At 36.6% G+C, this 14,162-nt stretch overlaps 1 protein-coding gene across 1 annotated transcript; it reads right to left on the bottom strand.

Annotated features, from left to right (window-relative positions):
- Window positions 1-4,995: 4,995 nt before the first annotated feature.
- On the bottom strand, window positions 4,996-13,238 carry LOC108952824 (phosphoribosylamine--glycine ligase-like). The gene is made up of 5 exons (XM_065123904.1): window positions 13,019-13,238; window positions 12,012-12,307; window positions 9,499-9,872; window positions 7,871-8,401; window positions 4,996-5,595 (listed from the first exon to the last, which is right to left on the bottom strand). Exons 2-5 carry the CDS (start codon window positions 12,298-12,300, stop codon window positions 5,182-5,184), a joined length of 1,608 nt encoding a protein of 535 aa, XP_064979976.1. The 5' UTR covers window positions 12,301-12,307; window positions 13,019-13,238; the 3' UTR covers window positions 4,996-5,181.
- Between the last annotated feature and the right edge of the window lie 924 nt (window positions 13,239-14,162).

Genomic DNA, 14,162 nt, shown 5'->3' with positions numbered 1-14,162 from the left:
TATAATAATCATTAATTTGAATGATTTATGTTATGCACTATAATGTTTCCTTTGTGCATGAATTAGACAGCTAAAATTATGATGCATATTCACGAGAATGAGAGAAGAGACATTATGACAACAGAGAAAAGGAATGAGAAATTTTCTTATGGAGAAAGTCATCAATTTGGTTGAAAAATCTCAAGTCTTTATATACGTCCATCTTGAATTAAAATCATAGCATCTATTCCATGATAATGATGCATAATGAACCTGAGAAACTTTTACGAGTTCATTTTGAAAGTGTATTTTATGGGGATTAAGATTAATGTCAAATACTTTTAAAATTTTGATTAACCAAGTATATATCTCCCATTTTATATTATTTTCATTAATAATACGCATCAAAATATAAGCGGAAAGGAGAGAGATAATAATTTTATCGAGATTGTCATTTTAGAAATTTGGTTTCCTCGGGAGATCCAATAAAATATTTATTAATGAATCAAGGTATGTTATCAATTAAAATTATTTTATAACAATCATTAATTCGAATGATTTATGTTATGTACTATAATGTTTCCTTTGTGCATGAATTAGACAACTGAAGTTGTGATGCATATTCACAAGAATGAAAGAAGACATATTATGACAACAGAGAAAAGGAATGAGAAATTTTCTTATGGAGAAAGTCATCAATTTGGTTGAAAAATCAAGCCTTTATATACGTCCATCTTGAATTAAAATCATAGCATCTATTCCATGATGATGATGCATAATGAACCCGAGAAACTTTTACGAGTTCATTTTGAAAGTGTATTTTATGGGGATTAAGATTAATGTCAAATATTTTTAAAATTTTGATTAACTAAGTATATTTCTCTCATTTTATATTATTTTCATTAATAATACGCATCGAAATATAAGCGGAAAGGAGTGAGATGAGAATTTTATCGAGATTGTCTTTTTAGAAATTTGGTTTCCTCGGGAGATCCAATAAAATATTTATTAATGAATCAAGGTATGTTATCAATTAAAATTATTTTATAACAATCATTAATTCGAATGATTTATGTTATGCACTATAATATTTCCTTTGTGCATGAATTAGACAGCTGAAGTTGTGATGCATATTCATGAGAATGAGAGAAGAGACATTATGACAACAAAGAAAAGGAACGAGAAAATTTCTTATGGAGAAAGTCATCAATTTGGTTGAAAAATCCCAAGTCTTTATATACGTCCATCTTGAATTAAAAGCATAGCATATATTCCATGATGATGATGTATAATGAACCCGAGAAACTTTTACGAGTTCATTTTGAAAGTATATTTTATGGGGAATAAGATTAATGTCAAATATTTTTAAAATTTTGATTAACCAAGTATATATCTCTCATTTTATATTATTTTCATTAATAATACGCATCAAAATATAAGCGAAAAGGAGAGATATGAGAATTTTATCGAGATTGTCTTTTTAGAAATTTGGTTTCCTCAGGAGATCCAATAAAATATTTATTAATGAATCAAGGTATGTTATCAATTAAAATTATTTTATAATAATCATTAATTCGAATGATTTATGTTATGCACTATAATGTTTCCTTTGTGCATGAATTAGATAGCTGAAGATGTGATGCATATTCACGAGAATGAGAGAAGAGAAATTATGGCAAGAGAAAAGGAATGAGAAATTTTCTTACGGAGAAAGTCATCAATTTGGTTGAAAAATCTCTAAGTCTTTATATGCATCCATCTTGAATTAAAATCGTAACATCTATTCCATGATGATGATGCAGAATGAATTCGAGAAACTTTTACAAGTTCATTTTGAAAATGTATTTTATGGGGATTAAGATTAATATCAAATATTTTTAAAATTTTGATTAACCAAGTATATATCTCTCATTTTATATTATTTTCATTAATAATACGCACCATAATATAAGCGGAAAGGAGAGAGATGAGAATTTTAACGAGATTGTCTTTTTAGAAATTTGGTTTACTCGGGAGATCCAATAAAATATTTATTAATGAATCAAGGTTTGTTATCAATTAAAATTATTTTATAACAATCATTAATTCGAATGATTTATGTTATGCACTATAATGTTTCCTTTGTGCATGAATTAGATAGCTGAAGTTGTGATGCATGTTCACGAGAATGAGAGAAGAGACATTATGGCAAAAGAAAATGAATGAGAAATTTTCTTATGGAAAAAGTCATCAATTTGGTTGAAAAATCTCAAATCTTTATATACATTCATCTTTAATTAAAATCATAGCATCTATTCTATGATGATGATGCATAATAAACCCGAGAAACTTTTACTAGTTCATTTTGAAAGTGTATTTTACGGGGATTAAGATTAATGTCAAATAATTTTAAATTTTTGATTAACCAAGTATATATCTCTCATTTTATATTATTTTCATTAATAATACGCATCAAAATATAAGCGGAAAGGAGAGAGATGAGAATTTTATCGAGATTGTCTTTTTAGAAATTTGGTTTTCTCGGGAGATCCAATAAAATATTTATTAATGAATCAAGGTATGTTATCAATTAAAATTATTTTATAACAATCATTAATTCGAATGATTTATGTTATGCACTATCATGTTTTCTTTGTGCATGAATTAGACACTGAAGTTGTGATGCATATTCACGAGAATGAGAGAAGAGATATTATGGTAACAGAGAAAAGGAATGAGAAATTTTCTTATGGAGAAAGTCATCAATTTGGTTGAAAAATCCTAAGTCTTTATATACGTCCATCTTGAATTAAAATCATAGTAAATATAAATTTCAACAATTAAAGTTTCCTAAAATAAGATAAAAACACCAATTATATAAATTCCAAAAATTAAAAACTTCAATGCCTTATTATTAAAGAAAGAATATTTGCAACAAAAAAAAATGAGTTTCCAAATGAAAAAAGAAACACTAACAAGATGCAGACCTATAAAAGGGGCACGCTTCTCCTCATTCTGATCAACATAAGTCTCATATTATAGCACCCTCTTCTCCTCATTCTTCTCGACATAGCTCCCCTCCCTCATGGCCAAGTCGAGGATCCTGCTTGTGGTGTTTCTCCTACTGGTTATGGTGGAGGTGAGTCTGCATAATTTTGTTATTTTGTGGAATCTATCTACATGTTAAGATACATGCACTCCAATGCCATGTTGCTTCTGCTTTCTCATGCAATTTACTAGCATCTGCATCAGAGGTCTCCGTTTTGTATATTCCTGTTAAGTAATTCTCCATGATCTGCAGCTTTACACCTTCAATGGACAACATGTAGTTGATGCACAAAAAATTGGTAAGTCAAAATTTATGATGATATATGTAACCTTGTTTGAAGGCATCTATCTGATAAGATTATTCTTATTGCGCAGACTGTGGTTCCAAGTGTGCGTACCGCTGCAGCAAGTCAAGTAGGCCGAATTTGTGCAACAGGGCGTGCAACACATGCTGTAGCCGCTGTAACTGCGTTCCACCGGGCACCGACGGCAACAGGGAAGTCTGTCCTTGCTATGCTAACATGAAGACCCATGGCGGTCGTCCCAAGTGCCCGTAGAAGACATGCTATCTATCATGCTTTAGTTACATTGACTTTCCAGTCTTGCTATGAGATTGTCTTTTATCTTAACAATTGACAATAAATGAAATGGTGTTACGGAGCATCTGTGTTCTTGAGAAACAGTTTATACAGCACTCCTGTGCTAATGATACGAGCTTTTGCTGTTTGTGTTTTGGATACTGGAATTAATAAATGCTAGGTGAAGTCACAGTCGTAAAGTGAAAGCCAGTGCATAGTTGGGTATTAGCATGCATGGAACTAAATGACTATGTAATAAATTATTCGATACATTCTCGACGACAGATTAGCGTTAAAGTGCTGTGTAAACTTTTCTTCATGAACACAAATGCTGCATTGCTGAAAGATCAAAGGAGATGTTGAAACAGCGAACAACATATCAAAACCTTTAGAAAGTGTCGGATGAGTGATTGATGAGTCAAGGTTTTTACTGAAATCATTTTAGATCAATTTAAAATGATATATGGTTAAAATTGAAGTCAGTTAAAATTGAGCAATATTTGTATTTCATTAATTTTTACTTATGGTAGAAGATAAAATGTGTTTGAAATGTATGAGTTAAAAAAATCTGATCCGTATGAAGAAAAATATGTCATGATAAAGGTACAAGACCAAATATACTGGAGATGCATATCGAGAAAATCTAACTCATGTAAAGAGAAATTTGTCACAACACAAAACAAAATATGTCCGAGACATATGAGCTAGAAAAGTTTGACTCTCATAAAGAGATATAGATGAATTAGAGTAGGTGAAGATTTCTCAAAGATGTATAACGATCTATCTAATGATCTTCTTGTATCAAAAACACATATAGTGAGTGAAGACTCAAAAATCTACACCAATCATCCTCCCGTGAGTTTCTTGTTCTATAAAGGAAACCTATGTTTTCTCCAACCTTCTCCCATTTTATTTTTCTTATTATTTTTTATCTTGCATCATAAGTTAGGATTAGAATTTATTTATTTATTTAAATCTTGACACGTGTGGGACCATCCCAACAATAACATCTCTGCTAGGAAAAATCACATGCAACATATTCCAAGATTTCCCTTTTCCCATCCAAGTTTATTATGTATAAATATATTAATATATTACCAAAAAGGAAACAGCAAGTCTACAACTGAACCTGCTCTATGGTGTGAGAAAAGATGCGACGACACCGTTCAAGTAGAAGCTCAGCAGCAACAGAATAGCTTCGGACTCGATGGAGAATACTTTTCTACTCATGTCGACCCAACTTCTGCTGCGCGATGCTTAGCCACACCTTACAAATCCTAATGGATAAACACTTGAACATAGGACTTATTCCTCTCTCTGTATCTTTTTGTTATACATACTTGACCCCTAAAAAGGGAACCACAGAAGCCAGCGATTGGGAACAGATCACAATGTCATTTCACACAAAATATAAATAGAGTTTCCTCCCTCCCACAACTTTGGATTTCATCTAACCATGTCAAACAAACATTTGCATGTTGTTGTCTAATTTCAGGTTGACAACATTATTGAGAAAAAAACAAAGAACAAAAAAAGTTCAGAACACTTTCCTGTGACATTAACCATCAGTCCCAAATCTCTGAGCATCATCTGCTAATCAACTAGTCTTTGTGTATATATGAGAAAGTGCTCGCCAACCTATATCCCGTCGAAAGAACCCCTCAGGCCAGTCGATTACTTCAGATGCTTTGTAAGCTTTATCTCTGGCTTCTGCTAAATCCTTTCCTTTTGCAGTGACGCCAAGCACACGCCCACCGTTGGCAATGAAGTTGCCCTCTGAGTCTAGTGCTGTTCCTGCATGAAATATCTTAACCATTGGGCCAATAAGCTCAGCCTCTTCAAGATTTTTAATGATGGTTCCCTTCTCATAAGACCCTGGATAACCATTGCTTGCCATCACAATTACCATAGCTGATCCAGGTGACCAACTAAGTGACACCCCACCCAGCTCTCCTCGACAAGCAGCAAGCAGTACTTGTGCCAGGTCGGACTCCAAACGCATCATGAGAACCTATCCAAGAAATTCCATCAAGGAGGCTTTTAGTAATTTAAGAATATCCAAGTAGATTTAAAGAATGTCACTAACACGATTTTGCTGTAGTAAAACACCATTAGTGAGGAAGAGGCTGGAATCTAACTTCTACATCAACAACTAATTCAATCTAAAAACATATAAATGCAATATCAGCCAGAAAAGCTCACTGGAACAAAATGAAAAAAAAAATTGAAGAGACTTATTCATTTTAGGAATCTATATAATATCCCAATTACTACTCATAATTAAGCTTGGGAACATCAAGTTTTATAGTGCACAAAAATTGTATCTAATTGATGCGAACGATTTTGCCCCATGCCAGCTCATCTGTCACCGAGACCGACACCTAAATAGGGCTCTAAGTCACCAGCCCCGAAATAGCGCCGCAATGCGTCCCGATGTGCCCCGCATCAATGACTGTCAATAACCACCCTACCTTATCAAGATCAGAGATCAAAATGATCAAGCGGTTAACCTAATCCTATCCCAGGCTATGTGCTCCCTAGCCATGCACATCGACATGGAGACCCGAGGGCTACACCTAGGCTGAGCCTACGAGTTCCCTAGCCGTGCACCTCGGCGAGAAGCCCCAAGGGCTGCACCTAGGCTGAGCCTACGCGCTCTCTAGCCGTGCACCTCAGCGAGAAGCCCCGAAGGCTGTACCTAGGTCGAGCCTACGCACTCCCTAGCCGAGCACCTAAGTATAAAGACCCAAGGGTGGCACCTCGGATAAGTAAAAGTTAAAAAGGACTCACTCCCGAGCCATGCACCTCGGCGTGAAACCCCGAGGGCCACACCTAGACCGAGCCTATGCGCTCCCTAGCCGTGCATCTCGGCATGAAGACCCGAGGGCTGCACTTAGGTTGAGCCTACACGCTCCCTAGTCATGCACCTCGGCATGAAGACCCGAGACCTGCACATCGAATGAGTAAGAGTTAAAAAAGACTCGCTCTCGAGCCATGCTGTAACATCCCATTAGTCCCACATCGGAAGTGGGCAATGTGTATAATTAGCTTATATGGGCTTGATGAGTGTACTACGTTAACTCCCGCTTAAGCATTTTGGTCCGTGGTTGAAGGACCAAAATGGAGTTATTGGCCAGTTGGCTCATCAGACTCGAGTCGTGACACATGCACCTCGACGTGAAGTCTCGAGGGCTACACCTAGGCCGAGCCTACGCACTCCCTAGTTGTGCACTTCGACATGAAGACCCAAGGGATGCACCTAGGCCGAGCTTACACGCTCCCTAGTCGTGCACTCAGCATGAAGACCCTAGGACCGTACCACGGTCCTATCGATGCGATCTCGACACGGCAACCAACAGACTTCCATCAAAGCACGCACCCAACAGAAGAGCATGCAAATGCGCCCTCCGGAGAAAGGCCCTGAAGGACGCCCTTTCAAAGGGGGGCAAATGATAAGGACGATTTTGCCCCATGCCAGCTCATCTGCCATGGAGGCCAATACCTAAGCAGGACTCCAAGTCACCAGCCCCGAAAAAGCGCCGTAGTGCATCCCAATATGTCCTGCATCAATGATTGACAATAATCGCCCAACCTTCTCAAGATCAGAGACCAGAATAATCATCCGGTTAACGTGATCTTATCCTACAACAGCCAGTAAAAAAGCCCAGGGATCAGGTATAAAAAGGAATCCATTAACTCACGCTTAACTCACGCTGAGGGAGAGGCTCTCTCTCTCTCTACTCTCTCATTTACACAGATGATATTATTGTCTTCTCCCCTTCGTTAACTTAAGCATCGGAGGGGTCGCACTGGGCAACCCCCGGCGCCGGCCTGTTATGTAGGATAGCCAGCCGCCCAAGGACACCTGGACGACCCAGCCCCAAGGAGGAACCTTGCAACTAGAAAGATCCCACTCCGCCTACCCAGCCATCCCGAACCGGGTCCTCACCAATAGAACGGCTTCCAACCGAGCAGCCTATACGATCTCACCTCACCAAGTCTTCCACATCAGCCAGGAAGAGGCACCTGGATAAGTTTGCACCTTCGGCAGTGGACCAACCGTGCAGACTCATCAGTCGACGGTACTCATGACACCATCACTAATAAATCACAATCAAAACATTTGTAGATACTTAAATAACATATTTAACAAATTGTAATCTTTGGAAGACAACAGACGAGAACAATATAACATAGCTAACAAAACGCATGCTGCATGTGCATGATACCATATATCCAAATAATGAAACTAGAAATACTTCAGAAAATTTCCAGCAGCTACGAACCTGACACTCTGGGTCTCCAAAACGCACATTGTACTCAATAAGCTTGGGCAAACCACTTTTCTTCTCAATCATAATCCCAGCATACAGCACACCAACAAATTTGCAACCTTCTGCTGCCATTCCCTTCACTGTAGGATGAATTATTGATTCCATCACCAAAGACTGTAGCTCACTTGTTAAGACTGGAGCAGGGGAATATGCACCCATTCCACCCGTATTTGGACCAGTATCACCATCACCAACTCTTTTGTGATCTTGGGCTGACTCAAGAGGTAAGGCAGTTTCACCATCCACCAGAGCAAAGAAAGAAGCTTCTTCGCCCTCGAGGAATTCCTCAATAATAATTCGTGAACCAGCAGAACCAAAAGTATTGGCCACCAACATAGAGTCTATTGCATCAAATGCCTCTTGTATGTTCATTGCCACAATAACTCCCTTCCCAGCAGCCAATCCATCAGCCTTAACAACAATGGGTGTTCCTTGCTCTTTAACATACTCTTTAGCTTCCAATGGGTCTGCAAAGGTCTTGTACTGCAAACAAACCAAGCAACATTGATAATGTGTACCTAAAAATAAGCACACATCACTAACCCAAGAAAGTTCTGAGGTTCCACCTTAATCCAAGAAAGACAGTATTTAAAAGTTAAGAAAGAGCAATAACATTGAAAATGAACTTAACACAGATATATGAACATGAAAATTACCCATTGTCTCCATCAAAATGGAACTCTGAAAGAAAGAAAGAAAAAAATTAAAATATGGTAGAATAACTTGGGACCATGAGGTGATACTCTAGAAAAGGTTATCCGCTGTCTATGATAGTGCTGTCTATGATAGTATGAAGAATAAGCATTCTGCAGGATTTCTTATAAATGAAACATTTCATTTCTAGCATAGTCATCAGCACTGTAACATGCACAAAACTCCCCAAAGCTTGGACATGCATATATATGCAACAGCTATGTACACATGCATATAGATGAATATATATATATATATAGAGAGAGAGAGAGAGAGAGAGAGAGAGAGTTGTGATAGAATCCCAATAGGAGGATTAAGATCTCGATCCTCAAGATCAATCATCAGATTCAATTTGAAAACCAACTTCATTGAACATGATATAGATCATTTAAAAATGATAGAGACATGAAATTTCATGCTTTGAAGTATTCTCATGCACCAAGTGGAAAGAAAAATAAGTAATTTTACAGTATAGGTATATATTAATTTGATTAAAAATAAAGAAGTAAAAAACAGTTGGTTTTTGTTTGCAGTCATCTAATAATATTTAGATCAAGGTCAACCGTTCATAATTTCATCAAGAGATGCTCGCTTTGGGTTATTTGATAAACACAAAATATATACAAATCAAATGAATTTTGGTTTCTAAATTGTTAAGTGTTATATATAATGTTCAACAGATCTAGTCAATATGGGGCTGCCATGATGGATTTTAAAGTGATAGCATTACGTGAGTATTAAGGATTCAATCGTCTTAAGAGGACTCAAGATCAACTATATATAACTTGGTAACATTTTTATCTATTAGTAAAAATGGTTATCATTTTTCACGAGACATTACACCATTAGACAGGGAAATGGTATTCAAAATCTAAGTAACTATTAACCTTTGCAGTGGGGATTCCATATTTGTCACACAACTTCTTTGTGAAGTCTTTCGACCCCTCCAGTGCTGCAGCCGCAGCTGAAGGGCCAAAAGTTGGGATTCCAGCCTTTGTAAGATCATCAACAAGTCCAGCCACAAGAGGAGCTTCTGGGCCCACAACAACTAGCTCAACTCCCCTTGTATGGCAACATGAGATCACAGCCACATTGTCCAAGATGTTTAAGTCTGATATGCAAGTAGCATCCCCAGAGTGAGCAATCCCTGCATTACCAGGGGCACAAAAGACTTCACCACAGGATGGAGATCGCTTCAAGGCATAGCAAAGAGAATGTTCTCTTCCGCCACCGCCAATAACCAATACAACCAGCCTCCTTTCTGCAATAAAACATAAAGTAAATAAATATTGCAATAAATTTTTTATCCCTAATGTGCTTGCATGTATTTGTAATATAATTTATGTCCAGAACATGTCCATAAAAGCATCTCAGCTGTTAAAAACATGAATAGGAATGCAAGCAGATGAAAGAATGTTAAATTCCTTTTTCTTCAGAAAATAGATTCACTTTGCTTCGGCCATAGGTTTGTTATCCTAAGTTTACAATTTCATCTTGAAGTTTCAGATTTCGCACATGGCACTTGCATTATAAATACTGACTGCATTGTCACGGTTTTAGTAAAAACATAATTTCTCTTAGTTCTCAAAGAAGAACAAGCATTAACAGGTAGCTTATCTGTTTGCATTTCGATATGCATAATATTGGATGCATTTTTGGATATATAAAAGTCCATTTCCATGCATCTTGTCTTCCTGCTCATTCAAATATACACTGCATGATAATCAGGTCAACTGGAAATAAAATTTTCCATTTAATGCTTTGCACAGTGTGTTCGCATTAGCAGGAGCTCCCATTTTTTCAATGCCTGGGACCTTTAACCTAAGAAGCATATACACGGACACGAGACATAAACATGACATGACATGAAAATGGCAACAAATCATTCAAAATAAATTAGGATACGAACACGACGAGGACACATATTTTTTAATATATATATATATATATTTATTTATTTATTTACATGAGCTTTATATATTTCTCAAATTATTATATTTTACAATTTATTCAAATTATTATAAAAATTACAGTTTATTCAATTAACAGATTATTCAAATTATTATAGCAATTTAATCAGGGATTCAGAATCAGTAAAAAAATCAGATTAAAAGAATAAACTAAGATTAATCAGAATCAGTAAAAAACTAAGATTAAAAAATAAAAAATAAAATAAGTTAATAATATGTTAACAGTTTAATCAGAAGCAATAAGCATCCCAGATTAAATAAAACAAAAAGAATAAATAATAATAATATGTTAAAAATGTTTTTGATGGTAAAAAAAGCTAAACATTAGTATACGGTATACCTTCGGCTTGCGATGCCGCATGGTTGAGGAAGAGGCTCTACAAAGGGATGATGACAATGTGCGACTCTGCCTCTATAGAGAAGCACTCGGGGCAGATGGTCTAACAGTGCACTGCACGACTTTGCCTCTACAGAGGGGCTCTTGAGGCGGATGGTCCAATGGCAATGCACGACTCTGCCTCTACAGAGGGGCACTTGGGGCAGATGGTCCAATGACAGTGCACAACTCTACCTCTATATAGGGGCGCTTAGAGCGGATGGTCCCACGACGCACGACGACAGAGCGTGACTCTACAGAGGGGCACTAGGGGCAGATGGTCTGACAACGCACAACGGCAACAAAGGGAAGCCAAGCTGATTTGGAAGGGAAGCCCATGATGTACTAGGGATCGATCAGGACAAGTGGTATTTAATGTCGAGATCCTCCTTGAATCCGTGAGAAAGGATTCCGGAGGTTCCTGACACCTCCGCACATGACCACCAAGTCTGACACGCAAATAGCATATCCGACGAATTAAAAAAATAAAAATAAAAAAGACACATGTCTGACACATGTTCGATCATGTCAAAGACGAATTCATGTCCGACGCACCCAAATCACTGTATCTGTGCTTCCCAACCTTTAACTACCAAATCCCAAAAATCTTATTAATTGCTGCTGCCATTTTCTAAACAAATGTGAATAACAACTCTTGATTACTCAACAACCAATCCTCATCTAAAGGCATACTAGTTTCTTATATTCATCGACAACAACCAAATACACAAATTACGAAAGCATACAGAAGTTTGATGTTGCTTTGAGAGATATCCATGGTGATGATGAAGCCACATGTTTATTTTCTACAACGGGTTTTAAGAGGCAATTCTCCAGAAATTTTTTCTCATTTTTAAAAATAAAATAGACTAATAAGTATTGTAGCTTCCTTAAAAACATACCCAATTTCCTGTATAAATGTCAATAGTATTATTGTTAAATAGATAATAGATGCACTTCCTGCATCATATATTAACATGTTCAAAGTCTTAAATCAAGTTTATTGTTGCAGCATAAACACCAACATTATTGGTGTTTATGGTAGTGATATTACCTGAAGAATTTGCATCGCCATTATTATTGGTAGTCAATATGGATTGCCCTGGATCTGAATTGGAACAAGTAGGAGCCCTCAAAACCCTTCGAAATGAGCTCAAAGGCGAGGACAGGAAAGGCCCCTTAGTTCTAAATGATGAAAGTGAAAATGTGTTCCATGTACGAAAGTCTTCCAAAGAGAGATTATTTTTCAAGCTTCCTTGGATGTGATTCTTAAGAGATACCTTGAATGCTTCTCTGTTCAATAAGTTAAAAGAGCTTCCAGCATTACATGCAATGGAAGCCATAAAATGACTGCAAAAATCAAATGAATCAGATTATGGACATATTAAAATGGATTTTGAACTATTACAATGGAGAAATAAATACATCTTTCTCATTCAATATTTAACATGAGATAAAGGCGACCTCAAACAACATGTGATAGAGAACAAGAAACAAAGGTTGCTACAATATGCACCACACTCTACTCTCCACCCTCCTATAAAAAATTGAGCTCCATTCTGTGAGTTAATACCACCTCATATCAGATAATAAAACCCAGTTCAGAATTCGAACTACTTGAAATCTTATGAATATTATATTTGTTAGCAAAACAAAGATCCATACCTGCCTAAACTTTTGCAAGATGTATGCTCTCCGATACTGAGTTCGACAATACAATCCAAAACTAAACAACATGTTTTACTTCTTTCATCCAGATAAATCAGGAGCTCCTAGAAATCGAGGTTTAAGCCTCGAACGTTACGTTAAGTAACCAAATCTCCCATAGTAATAAGAACCCAGAATAAAACAAACAAACAGAAACTATTATTACCATTTGAGTGACCTAAAATTTAAAAAGAAGCACTCGATCGATTTATTTCCCTCCCTCATATCTACTCTTTCTCTAAAACCCTAAACCCAGCAGGCAAGTTGCAAATTCCCAGCCGGAGCCATTCATCTACCCAATCAGATAACAAGGAGAAAGAAAACAAGAAAGCGTGACTTCATCTCATCTCTTACCTTATGCCCCGGAGCAAGAAGGAACACCAAGAGACAACGATAAGAAGGAAAGATGCGCTTTATCGCCTTGAAAAAGAGCCGGTCGCGTCGGATTGTTTTCTCCCGGGGGGTCTCCCCCGAGTCAAGTACCAGGTAAGCGCCCCTTTAACCCGAGCCTGGCGGTGACCTGCGTGTGCGCCCGCTCCACCCCTCTGCCGAACTACTTGGAAAGCGGACAGGAGGAATCCGAGTGACAATCCCTGCGAAAATAATGAAAGATATTACTATTTACAAGCCCACTTTCTTATTTTATAAATTTTAAATTTTTTAAAATTATTTTTAAAATAAATATAAATATTCTTTTCTTTTTTATCCTTCCCCCTCCTCCTCCTTTTCTTTCTCGTTTTTCTACTTAGTGATAACAAGTGAGATCGGACAACATCGAACGATATCGAAATGTAAACTAATATAGCATGAGTCTGAAGAGACGATCGATAATAGGAAGCGTGGGCCAGGGGAGCATTAGCGACAAGGAGCATAAGTTATGGGAGCAACAATAGTAAGGAGCGCGGGCTAGGGAGCAATGATGAGCAATGAGCGTGAGCTTAAGGGTGGTAAGAAACGTGGGCTAGGGGAACATCGACAGAGCGATAGATTGTATATGTTTGTAACTTTTTTATTATCGACTATAAGAGGTGAATTTTTATGTATAATATACTTATACAAGTTTTCATCAGATTTGACATAATACTATGAAACATTGTAAACTATTGTAATTTTGAATATGAAGTTGTCATTGCACAATTGATCTTAAAATCCTTATTATAATTATGTTTTAGTTGAGTTGTGCAAGTGGATTTTAATTAAGTTAGAATCATATTTTATTTGAGTTAAAATTAGGATAGGATCTTACAATCCTACGTCCAGCCAAATTCCATTAATTATCATAAATTCCTCCAAAAATTATAAAAAAAATTATTATCAAGCATCTTCCAATCTTGACTAGATAGTTTGGTAGAAGTTTGAGTTGTTTTGCTGAATTCTGATTAAGTTACACTCCATCATAGAACCTATTAAAAAATATTTAATTTTGATAATTAATTATAATTTTTTTTTTGAAAATAAAAAGATGGTACTAATCATCTTAGAATCATAGCTAGGTTAT

This window comes from Musa acuminata, chromosome BXJ2-9, assembly GCF_036884655.1.
Source record: "Musa acuminata AAA Group cultivar baxijiao chromosome BXJ2-9, Cavendish_Baxijiao_AAA, whole genome shotgun sequence".
NCBI classification, from domain to species: Eukaryota; Viridiplantae; Streptophyta; class Magnoliopsida; order Zingiberales; family Musaceae; genus Musa; species Musa acuminata.
Note: the sequence above shows the minus strand (reverse complement) of the source record. Positions and strands in the feature narration are given on the sequence as shown.

What these genes read in the sequence shown, in the direction of transcription:
- LOC108952824 (XM_065123904.1), bottom strand. Translation starts at nt 12,300, where the DNA reads ATGGCTTCCATTGCATGTAATGCTGGAAGCTCTTTTAACTTATTGAAC. An exon ending in ATGGAATCCCCACTGCAAAG is followed by an intron (nt 8,402 to 9,498) that starts GTTAATAGTTAC and finishes GTTTGTTTGCAG; the next exon opens with TACAAGACCTTTGCAGACCC. An exon ending in TTGGAGACCCAGAGTGTCAG is followed by an intron (nt 5,596 to 7,870) that starts GTTCGTAGCTGC and finishes TTTCTTGGATAG; the next exon opens with GTTCTCATGATGCGTTTGGA.